Source organism: Phycodurus eques, chromosome 2 (genome assembly GCF_024500275.1).
Source record: "Phycodurus eques isolate BA_2022a chromosome 2, UOR_Pequ_1.1, whole genome shotgun sequence".
NCBI classification, from domain to species: domain Eukaryota; kingdom Metazoa; phylum Chordata; class Actinopteri; order Syngnathiformes; family Syngnathidae; genus Phycodurus; species Phycodurus eques.
Window position 1 is genome coordinate 1,645,804 of NC_084526.1, and position 11,588 is coordinate 1,657,391.

Below are 11,588 nucleotides of genomic sequence, written 5' to 3' on the forward strand. Positions count from 1 at the left end.
CCATTTATGCTCCAAGTGGAGGCATGGCCCAAACCACGAATGGTATCATTCTTTTGGAATGCAAAACGACAGTCGTTAGAATGCCTGGCAGAACCATCGTTAGGTGGACACTCCCTCATTAATATTCCATTCAGTTTTAAAGTGGTAGTGGAGCTGCCTAACGGCCCGAGGAGACCGTGTTTTTATTTGTTTTATTTGCTGGAGGCAGAATTATTGATATCTTTGGAATGGACGAAAGGACGGCTTTGTCAGTGGGAGATCGATTGTCTTCCCACAATTGTGTAGATGGCCTCTCTCACTCCTCTTTCAAACCATCTGTCTTCGCTGTCCAGAATATAAACCTTTTTGTCCTCAGCGCAGTCTTGAACTGAGGAGTTTGCCCATCCGTGTTGTGACATGCTCAGCGGTTGTTTGGTTTCCCCAATGTACTGCACGTATCTGTACATTCATCACTGAACTTGACCCCATACACCAGTTTGCTTACTGGGTATAGGGTGTCCGGTCTTTGGGGTGTACAAGCCCTTGCCTCAGGGCGTTTGCAGCTTTGAAGTGTACCGGAATGATGTGTTGGTTGAAAATCTTTGAGTTTCTCAGTCAGACCTAACTTTGCCTTGTTGCGTGAACAGACGAACCCTGCGAAACGTCTTCGAATCAAACCAGAAGAGTCCAGTTGCGATTGATTCAACGCCCTGAGAATGAAATGACCTGGATGAATGACATTATTCACAGGCAGGCTTGGCTGTAAACCATCTGGCATGTTATCTCATGGAATCTGATGTTTCTTTCAGGCGTTCGTGAACCAGAAACAGATTTTTTCTGACTGGAGTAACTCAGTTCTGCGTCTGACCGGGAGGGAGCTGATGATCATACTGGAGATCCCAGAAATCCAGAGCCAGGTGCGCTACAGGGGCTCGTCCTTCAGCATCCACCTGCCAAACTCCCTGTTTGGCGGAAACACAGAGGGACAGTGTGGTGAGTGACAATCAGGCTTCGCGCTGCGTTGGGAATCATTCACTCATTCCCTACTCCCTAAACACTGTAGAAGGATTTGTATAGTTCACTGAAATGTCAAGGGAAATCAGGAGGGATTCCCAACACAGCCTCGGTGTCAACATCAGCTAATCACAAAGTAGACATTTGTGATGTCATCTCCCAGGGACGTGCGACAACTCCCAGTACAACGACTGCCGCTCCCCCAACGGACAGGTGGAGAGCTGCTCCGAATCGTCCGACCGTTGGCTCGTCCCAGGAACGCCCTGTGGCGTCACCCCCACCGGGTCGCCAGTTACCACGGCAACAGCCGGAGCGACCACGTCGGAGCCGTCCGCCTCGCCCACGCAAACTTCCTGCAAACCGGCCATCTGCGACCTGATCACCAGCAGGTGAACTCAACTCAATTCTAATAATAGAGCACTTCAAGAACAGCCGCAGCTGAAACAAAGTGCTGTACATATACCAGAATCTAGAAAGGAATGTTCCAGTTGCATGTTCCAGTTAAGGGCATTTTGGAACCAACTGTACATGTTTAAGGGAGGACTGGCTGACTCCAAAGTAATCCATCAGGATGCTACGCTAACAAAGCTAGCTGCATAGGGCCCACTTGTTGGTGAAGGTCTGGATGTTTTGAGCAGGTCTTGGTGACTATCAAGGGTTCTCCCTGATCAAACAGTGCGTAGGATTCTTACTACAAGTGTATGTATGCGCAAGAAACCAAAAATAATCGGGCCTACTGAACCACGCATATGCACACGCACACAAATTCCGCAAGGCCGTTGGGTGGGCTTGCTCTTTGTCGTAACAAACGTCACGCGATGTTGAGATTCTTGTGTTAATATCTCGATTCCTCTTTAGCGTGTTTGCGGGGTGCCACGTCCTGGTGCCTCCGGAACCTTTCTTTGCGTCATGCGTGTTGGACATCTGCGGCGGCGCCAACCACTCCTGCTCCAGTTTGGAGGCGTACGCCACCCAGTGTTCAAGTGAGGGAATATGTGTGGACTGGAGGAACCGCACCCAGGGCCAGTGTGGTGAGAAAAACTGTTTTTTTTTCTGACTGAGCAGCAGGCAGTGCGAAGGACCTCTTGGAGTCACCGCGTTTATTAATATGATCCTTCTGTCAAATTATTGGCCTTTTTGCAGGCTTCAAGGATGCTCGAAAACGTACCGGTTTTGCTATGTGCATGTATCGTGATGATATGTCCTGTTATAACTTGTACCCACAAAAAGGTCCCAAAGACCCTTGGCCCAAATTGAACAGGAAGTCAGACATTTTGGGTTGAAGCAGCCATTTTGCGCTAATCCAAGGTCTTGGATTTCATTCGAAGGTTGCTCAGCCCCGGACACTAGTTTCATTGATCGACACCAATTTGGGTGGACATGTCTGTGATAGCTGGACGACCGCTTCGCACAACTGCCTCGCAGTTCTGACGACCCCCGGTTCAAACCTGTGTGGAGTTCACGTTCTCCCCCGTGCCTGCGTGGCTTTTCTCCGGGTACTCCGGTTTCCTCCCACATCCCAAAAACATGCATGCTCGGTTCATCGAAGAGCTCTAAATTGCCCATAGGGGGGAATGTGAGTGTGAGTGGTTGTTTGTTTACATGTGCCGTACAATTGGCTGGCGACCAGTTCAGGGTGTACTCCGCCTCTCGCCCAGCGTCACCTGGGATAGGTGCCAGCACGCCCATGACCCGTGTGAGGAGAAGCGGTACGGAAAATGGATGGCTAAATTGATGTCTATCATTGCAAGCTGTAGAAAAAGGTCCCCAGGACCTAGACCCCAAATTGAAGAGGAACTTGAGCATTTTGGATCGAAGCAGCCCTTTCCAAGGCCAACTCCTGCTAGGGAATTTGCCCTAATGAGCCCCAAGCGGACGCAGGCATCAAGATTGTTTTGTCTACCCTGTCTAATTTGGGGAGCGCATCGCCTCAAAGTTTGATGATCATTTCAAAGATTGGTTATGCGGATCCATTCGTCACTGCTTGCAACTTCAATTTTTATGTTCTTGCTGATGTAGTCGTTCTCGTGTCGCCTGCAGAACTCGTGTGTCCCGGCAACAAAGTCTACATGGCATGTGGCCCCCTGGTGGAGCCCACGTGCAACGACAGGTAATCTGAGAAAACGTAGCAACTGGTATCATCTTGTGTTCATGTAAAGTCGAGCGGATCCAGAATGTGAATTTGTGTGTGTGTGTGATCAGGTACAACAGGAGGTTCCAGGTCCAGTCAAACGGCACCAAGGAGGGCTGCTTCTGTCCGCAGGACTCCATCTTGTTCAACAGTGTTTACGACACGTGCGTCACTTCGTGCGGTGAGTCCACTTCCCCCTCGACATCTTTTTCCTGATTGGTTGCCCGTCTCTCACCACGTGTTCCTCTTTTTGTCAGATTGTGTGGGACCGGACGGCAAACCCAAACAGGTACCGGCCTGCCTTTATTCACGGCAAAGATTCGTGTCGGGGATATTGGGCTTTGCGGTGAAGTTTCCGGCGAACCTCAAATGCACTGTAACCCTGCAAGTGGACTTAATTTGACCTTCTCTCACCGTTTGAATGGACATATCTCTCTCCCTCTCATTGTTTGAGTACTTTTCATCAAACTTTCTGTTGAACTGGACACTGGCTTTTTTTTTTTTTTTTTTACATGGTTCGTTCAAGGCACAAAAGTGTGGCCTCCCCTGGTCAAGTTATATAGATCATTTTGCTTGAAATTTCCAAATACACAGTGGACGCCCGCATAATGGCGGTTCAGCATTTGCAAAATCACACATTCGCAGATTGTTTTGGGTTATCTATCCCCCTATTTGTTTGTTTAACCCTCCCCCCTCTTCGTGTGTGTGTGTGTGTGTGTGTGTGTTTTTTTTCATGGTAATCATAAGTGAGCGTCAATTGTGGACTTTCGCTCTTTGGGGTCGGACTCAGTTTCCCAATTTTCACCTGGTCTTTTCCTCTCCAGGCGGGCGACACGTGGACAAGCGACTGCAACACGTGCCGTTGTGACGGCGACTCGCTGAGCGTCCTCTGCCAGCCCGTCCGGTGCCCGCCGGCCCCCGGCGACCTCACCTGCGCCCGACCCGGCCAGCAGCTGACCGCCGCCGTTGACGGGTGCTGCGCCGTGCAGTCGTGCGGTCCGTGGTGACGCCGCCACGTGTGCTTGAGTCACACGCCTGTGACGGGAATATCAAAAGCATGTTTTTTTTTTCCCCCCCCCCCCCAGAATGTAACGCCGACTTGTGCCCACCGCCGCTGAGCTGCTCGCCGGGTTTCAGTCTCAATTTCACAAATGAGACTTGCTGCCACGCGTACACCTGCGGTAAGTCGCCTGATCACATGGCGATGCGATCATGCGCCGTAATTAACTCGTAGATGACGTTAGCTAATAATGCATAAGTAAATACAGACCATAATTCAAATTGGCATGCGGAATGATGATGTCATTATGTGGATCGCAACCTTATTGGTGTCTGCGTGTCGTCATGTTTGTGTGCAGAGCCCAAAGGTGTGTGTGTCTACAACATGACGGAGTACAAGGTGAGCGCGCAAACGCACGCACACACGCACGTGCATGTGTAATAACGGTTGTATTCGTAAGCGTCTTTTTTTGCGTTTTGTAGCCTGGCGCCAAGATCATGACGACGCGAGCGTCCGGCGCACTTTTAAGCGTTTCCAAGCCGCTCGGACAAACAACAGCAGCGCCCCCGTCAGGACCGAAGCTCGCCGCCGCGAACGCGTGTGAAGAGTGTGTCTGCGGCGGCGTCGCTGATCCTCACACGGGACTCAACAGCATCACCTGCACGGCCGTCACGTGCGACCGCAACTGCTCTCAGGTCAGACAGCAACGGCACTCACGCCCCCCTGTGGGGTTCCTGGGAAAGCCGAAAAAGAAAAATAGTTTGCAACGTACTTTTGTTTCACCTTTCAAAGTGCTCTCGAAAGAAAAGAGAGTTGAGTTGCGAGGGATTGCCGACGCAGCCAGCGCGATGCTCACGGGGCGAGTGACTTTTGGTTCTTATTCTGGCAGGGCTTCCAGTACCAGCGTGCGGCATCGCAATGTTGTGGCACTTGTGTCCAAACCAGCTGCGTTGCGGTCACTCCCGACGACACGACACACGTCATAGCGGTGAATTGAACACGCGCACGCAAAACAACAACAACAACAACAACAACGACGACGACAACGCAACAAAAGAAGACGTCCGTCACGTTAACGTTGGCTTGTTTTTTTTGTTTTTGGTTTTTTGTGCAGGTGAACACCACATTCTGGTGGCCCGGTGACGCCTGCACGACGTTCACGTGCCAACGCGTCAACGGGCACCTGGTTACCAAGGAGACCAAGACCACCTGCCCCCCCTTCGACACACTCTACTGCAAACCAGTGAGTCACAATCAGTTATGCCCGATACTTTTGTAAGCGCTCACTCGAGGCACAAAGAATTCCAGGAAGTCCTCTCCGAATCTCGGCAGCGTGGGGACACCCCGAACAAGGAGGGGAGACGTTCCCTTCAAAGTCAATCGCTGCACGTTAACATGTTTTCGTTCCAGGGAAGAACCTCTCTAACCTCTAACCCCCTTTTGGGGTCAGTGAGCCCCAAAACAAAACAGAAATGTTTCCCCTCTTTCCCAATACAAGAAGACGCCCACATCGCGTGACGTTAGCATAGCGTAGCTCCTTTGGCGCGAAGCTCGTTTCGCCACGACTCTATTTGTCCTCATATTGTTGCACATCTTGAGTCCAATGTGCTAATTTTCCTTCCTCGGAAAAACTAAAGACCGCAACAAGCAGCATTTCTTGCGAAGGAAGCTCATTTCACACGTGCGATGGATTGTTGTGTTCATGTTCCAGGGCAGCGAGACGACGGACGCTCGCGGCTGCTGTCGACGTTGTAAGTTGTTTTTTTTTGTCGCCGAAGTCGCGGACGAGCGATGAACGGAAGACGACGTGTTTGTTTGTGTGCGTGTTTTCCAGGTGAGCCGCGCGACGTGTGCCAAGTGCGGACGCGAGCGAGCGTCCTGGAGGTGAACGGATGTCGCAGCAGCGGACCCGTCAACGTCACTTCCTGCGCCGGACGCTGCGGGAGCTCGTCCACGTGAGCCGCTTCACCTTCAACCGCAACGTTTTGGCCTTTTGAGTTGGGATTTTCGGCTCATATTTAGGGTCACTGTAGGGGTAGGGTTCCGATCAGGTTAGGGTTAGTATTCAGTATATTTCTCATTTGGAAAAATTAGAACTTTCGCAGCCATTTTGCATTCACGCAATAGCAGACAGCAAAATAAGTGGTGTTTTAGTGGCATAAAAAAAAAAAAGTGTCTTGAAAATGTGTACCCATAACTCCACGTCGTCATGGCCTTAAATGCATCAGTGGAGTCACTCGTATGAAACGCACCGCCGTCTTTCGCGATGCATTGAACTCAAATACAACAATGAATTTCAACGATGTCCTCAAGGTACTCTGCGGCCGCCAACGCCATGACTCGCCAGTGCGAGTGTTGCCGCGAGAGCGCCACCGGCAGGCGGGAGGTGGAACTAACCTGCCCCGACGGATCCACGCTGCGGCACAGCGCCACCGTGGCGGAAGCGTGTCACTGCACTGCGACGGCCTGCCGGGAGGCGCCGACCGCCAGGGGGCGCCCGTGAGCCCCCTCGATGACTGAAGCCTTCGTCCACATCTAATCCAATAAAGAACAGTGATGCAACAGGAGCACTTGTATTCTTTATCACACGAGATGATGACGGTCATGCTAACATTTTCTTTCGCGGCATCCTTAGCATTAGCTTGGAAGAGTTTCACAAAACATGTAAAGGAAGATGGAATTCTTGTCGTACGCAGTGGCTTCCAAACTGTTTCTAATGTTTCGGTCGATTGAAAAAGCAGGGGGGAAAAAAGAAGCATTCACTATCGCCAAGAGAAATATCAACACTAACCGGATATGATATAATGTGAATGGAAATGTAACAATCTTTAAAAAAAAAACATAAAAAAATAAATCCAAGACTAATCAAGAAGCAACCATGAAACAAACAAAATAATTTAAAAAAAAACACGATCAATGGATGATGAAAATATCCCGACATCATGATCACCTGACCCGAGTGGAAGAAATGTCATCGAATCACGAAAGACCAAACAATTAGCATATCGAACGGAATGCAATTCAAAATTTTATAAAATCCCTCGTGAAGGAATCATCAATCGACAAAAAATTGTAATCTTTCGATTTATTTTCTTGTAGGATTTCACGTGACACATCAATAATTGTTGGGTGTTTTTTGATAGCTCTATTTTTGATCTTCATTTGACGATTTTGATGATTCACTCGGCCTTTATTAGTTCGATGACATTGAACTTTCTAGGATCCTTCGACATTTGTTGTGCAATTGTTTGAGTGGACGCATTTTCTTATTTCGTTGATCCCTTTGAGCGTCAGGCCATCATTCATCGAAATTTTGATGTTCCGTTGTCAAAACGGCAAAGAATAATCAAAAGGCCGGATTTGGCAAACAAATTGCAAAGAAAGAAACCATAAAAAACACCCCGATAATTTTTAATTTCTTTTTTTTTTATGAAAAGAAAAATACGACCAAACCTCAAACTTCAGTCATCTAAATCAAACAAACACCAGACATGTTTGTATTCTTGTGTGTATACATATTTATTTATATATAGCTTACATTTAAAGCACACGCGCTGAGTTTTCGTTTGTTGTTTTACTTGATATATGTGATACATTATTTTGTCGTTTAACACGATGTTGGCGAGGCGAGAAACATTTGGTACGACAGCAGACGAAGAAAAGAACAAAAACGTCACGTTTGCTGAACAGCAGTGAGCCGATCGGCTCGTCCGGTTGGCCGAGAGCGGGTCACGTGACGTCCTGACGTGACATTCGTCTTTTGTCGCCCCCCCCCAACCCCCCCCCCGTCCCCCCAAAGTAACGCGGGATGTCGGTCGTTGCGTTAGAGCTCCTCGGCCATCTGGAGCAGCGAGTTGATGGCGGCGTCTTTGTCGCCCTGCTGCGCCTCCAGAACTGTGCGCACCACTTCCGGGTCCAGGTTGGGGAACATGTCCTGGAGCGCCTTCAGGTCCTCCTCCGTGCACACCGCCGGAATCGGAGCCACGCCGCCTCCGCCCGGCGGCGACGTCACGGGGACCGCGCCGCCCTGGTTGTACACGGGCGGCACGCCTACGACAAACAAAAAAACATGGCCGATTTTCGCCATTCGCAGGGGCCTGACCGATTCGTCGGCCGATATTCGGGCTTTTGAATTCAGAAGACCGATAACGACACCCAAACAAAAAAAGAGAGAACTACTGACCTGCGATGGGCACGTAGCCGACGCCTTGCTGGTACACGGAGGGCATTAGGACCACGGGCTGACTCATCATCCCCGCCGGGAACGACTACGGCAAAAACGCACGGCAGCAAATCGACGCCGTCAACACAAAGCACGTCGACGACTCGATGCTCTCAAATAGACACGGAATTGATCTACCCGTGTCTTGACTTTGAGGCAAATTAAAAACATGAATTCAATTGATTTTGTGCTCGGTGAGGAACGCGATGAGGTTGATCAAGAATTTGAGGCCAATTTCGAACGCCGGTCGAGAATTCGATTGGCTTTGAGGCCAATCGGATCGATTTTGTACTCCGATTGATGCGACGAGGTTACTCAAGAACTTCGGGACACCCGGCGGGCCGACCACGAGACCCTCTTGGCTTTGCGGCGGCTCGCTACTCACGGCGAAGGACATGACCAGGTTGATCATGCCTTCCTTGTCGTCGCCCTGCCGGCCGCTCAGCGTGTACCACTCGTCCACCACGCCGCCCTCTCGCACGCCCTCGGGGATGCTCACGTGGGTCCACGCGATGCGGTCGTCCATAGAGAACGCCCGCTGGAAAAAGACAAACAGAAACAAAGGTGCAATTTGGGATGGATTCTGTATGTTGTGTGTATAATGTGTTGTGTTTGTGTTGTTTTGCATGTGTGTAGCTGTGTGTATCGTGTGTTGTGTGCTGTTTTCCATGTGGTGTGTATTTGTGTGTAAATACGGTGTTGTGCGCATGTTGTTTTGCATGCTCTGCAGTTGTGTGTGTGTCTGTGTGTACAGTGTGTGTGTTGTACACGTGTTTATAGTGTGTTGTGTTGTTTTCTGTCGCGTGCAGTTGTGCGCGTGTGTATCGTGGAAAGCGTGTTGTTGCCAGGTATGTGTGTGTGTGTGTGTGTACGCGTGTAAAGCGCCGCAGCGTCATCGCGCCGCGCGAGATGACGTCAACATGTTGACGTCAACCACCCACCAGATGACGCCACGTGGACGCCGCCGGGCGGTGACGGCTACCTCGTCGAATATCTCCAGGTAGAAGGAGTCGACGGCGGGCGGCAGCGTGCACTGGATGACTTTATTCCATCTGGGGTTTTTGGCGCCATTGTGCGCCGTCGGCGTCTCGTAGACGGCGTAGCCCAGACGCACGCGGCAGTACGGGTCCATGCGAGTCATGCCGTAGTTCTTGGCCAGCTTCGCCTGAAAAACGGGAACAGGCGCACGCCGTCCCAATTTATAACAGGAATATTTGACCTCAAAAGCCGTCACTGGCAGTGAAGGGGTTACCGTAAATCTGTCCTTTATACCGTTAAAAGCTGATGTCTACGTAAAAAGACTTTTTCCCTCTCACTGTCAGAATCAACTTCTCCTGTTTTAGGTCAATTAGGACTACCAAAATTATTTCTATTTGCTCAGTGCCAAAATAATGAGAGAATTTTTTGAGGGGCAATTTTGCAAAGTTTACAATTCATGCGTATTTGCTACCATTACCTTGAAACTGTTTGACTCGAACCTCGGCTGTCCCTCTGTTGAGCCTGCGTGCTTCTACCTCCGCTCTTGTAGGTCACCCTATGTTCCTGCCTCTTCTGGAAGGCATGTTTACTTACAACCGTTACTGCCCGCTTGCGAGCCGTATCGTATTAAAAGTATGTGAACATCCCTCAAGCAATCCTTCAACGAACGTCCTCTCCCGAGCACCGGTGACGAGCACCACACATTTTCCCTCAATTTGTTTAAATAATTAATCCATTAGAAAATAGTTATCGTCAGATACACAGTCACATAGATTGTTAGACTAGGATTTAGTGAGGTAACTAGTACTTTACTCACATATTTTGGCAACAGACTAGCAGTTAGTTATGTTTTTCTTTGTGTTTTGTGGCGTTACCTGCACCACGGTGATGCTGAGCCGTCCCACGGTTCCGATGGCGCCGCCGTACTGTAGCTGTCGTGCGGCCTGCGCATCTAGCTGGACCTGATGATGATGAGGATGAGGATGATGATGATGGGTTGGCGTGATGCGCAGGAAGTCCTGGGGGAGCTCGCCCACGTACACCTTGGCACAAACAATGCAGTACCATGAGTACGCTTGATGATGCTTCAGTCGTGTGACTATGCTGCCATCTGGTGGCCAACGTGCGCACACCAGGAGCAGCAGCACAATACCCATTGAATTGAAGCCTGAAATCATGACATACAAACTGTGATTCCTGACAGCCCATTTAATTGATATTACTTTATGTATTTAAAAAGTACAATGCAGTATGTAGCGCTATTTATGACTAAAATGCACGTTAAAATATGTTTGGGAGGGAGCTTCAAATCATAGCCGACTCTGATTACAAAATATTATTATTTATTAAATAGAACTGGCCTACATCTCAGTACAAACGGAAGAAAGCTGTGAGATAAACCCGCAACAGAAAAGCTAGGAGCTACTCAGTTAGCAGCTAGCCTGCGAAACAAGCAGAATCCAGCACTTAGCCGGATCCCCCGAAGCATTAAAAAAAAAAAAAAAAAAAAACACCACCACCCGGTGTTTAATGTTAAGAAAATTCTCTTGTCTAAAAAGCTTTTTTAATATCTACGTTTGTTTTTGCAATGCGACCACGATGATTATGGTGTCGTAACCCGCTTCCTTCGTATGTAGCACGATTAAACATTGAAGAGCAAAAATAAATAAATGACAAATTTACTTCTCCCCGCTGTGTGCTGATGGTGGTCGCCATGTTGTCCCTCGACGATTTATTCAAATATAATTGATGTGTTTAATATGAACAGCTTCGACACGAACGGCAACTTAAAATGTTTGTTTTCTTTACTTCCTGGAACTCCGCCTGACCCGGAAGTGCTCCTCCGTCACCTGTCCGTGCTCAAATGCGCACGCGCGTCGTTGACTCATTTAACAAAACACATTTAAAAATATTTTAGAGTACAACACTTGGAGAACATTCAGAGTTGATTCACCTGCTTCACTGTGCATTTTACTTTCTAGTCTTTATCTATTTCTCGATCATTTTATATACTATGCGCCTCTATACACAGGTCTACAAGCTAAACATTTTGAAATGTTGTATTGTTATTCAATAAAAAAAATTAAAATATATATATATTCTGTATAATTGCAAATAATAAAAAGGTTGCCTTTACGTTTCGGGTAGTGACATATCTATCTATCCATCCATCCATCCATCCCAACCGCAACAGCTACCGCTCGCTCATGCAAGACATCCTGTGAACTGAATATTCACGTCACCAAAACGAACAGGAAGTGAAA

The 11,588-nt window shown here is 48.8% G+C and overlaps 2 protein-coding genes across 2 annotated transcripts in view; one reads left to right on the forward strand and one right to left on the reverse strand.

Annotated features, from left to right (window-relative positions):
- Positions 1-6,663, forward strand: part of LOC133399404 (mucin-2-like) — a 34,141-nt gene extending 27,478 nt beyond the window's left edge. Inside the window, exons 35-49 of the mRNA XM_061670983.1 lie at positions 789-972; positions 1,157-1,382; positions 1,852-2,024; positions 3,034-3,103; positions 3,196-3,305; positions 3,382-3,413; positions 3,949-4,120; positions 4,210-4,305; positions 4,483-4,523; positions 4,607-4,819; positions 5,014-5,112; positions 5,239-5,367; positions 5,836-5,875; positions 5,959-6,079; positions 6,438-6,663. Of these exons, the coding sequence (XP_061526967.1) occupies positions 789-972; positions 1,157-1,382; positions 1,852-2,024; positions 3,034-3,103; positions 3,196-3,305; positions 3,382-3,413; positions 3,949-4,120; positions 4,210-4,305; positions 4,483-4,523; positions 4,607-4,819; positions 5,014-5,112; positions 5,239-5,367; positions 5,836-5,875; positions 5,959-6,079; positions 6,438-6,627 (1,896 nt within the window). The 3' untranslated portion in view covers positions 6,628-6,663. The remainder of the gene's footprint in view (positions 1-788; positions 973-1,156; positions 1,383-1,851; positions 2,025-3,033; positions 3,104-3,195; positions 3,306-3,381; positions 3,414-3,948; positions 4,121-4,209; positions 4,306-4,482; positions 4,524-4,606; positions 4,820-5,013; positions 5,113-5,238; positions 5,368-5,835; positions 5,876-5,958; positions 6,080-6,437) is intronic.
- A 571-nt stretch (positions 6,664-7,234) lies between these two features.
- tollip (toll interacting protein) lies at positions 7,235-11,173 on the reverse strand. The gene is made up of 6 exons (XM_061706787.1): positions 11,008-11,173; positions 10,200-10,367; positions 9,329-9,511; positions 8,732-8,884; positions 8,308-8,392; positions 7,235-8,174 (listed from the first exon to the last, which is right to left on the reverse strand). The coding sequence occupies exons 1-6, from the start codon at positions 11,038-11,040 to the stop codon at positions 7,948-7,950; spliced, it is 849 nt and encodes a 282-aa protein (XP_061562771.1). The 5' UTR covers positions 11,041-11,173; the 3' UTR covers positions 7,235-7,947.
- Between the last annotated feature and the right edge of the window lie 415 nt (positions 11,174-11,588).

Bases quoted from the DNA above. Each gene is read 5' to 3' on its own strand.
- tollip (XM_061706787.1), bottom strand. From the start codon at position 11,040: ATGGCGACCACCATCAGCACACAGCGGGGAGAA. The intron at 8,393-8,731 runs GTGAGTAGCGAG...TTTTTGCCGTAG, and splicing joins ACCTGGTCATGTCCTTCGCC to TCGTTCCCGGCGGGGATGAT. The intron at 8,175-8,307 runs GTCAGTAGTTCT...TGTTTGTCGTAG, and splicing joins CGGCTACGTGCCCATCGCAG to GCGTGCCGCCCGTGTACAAC.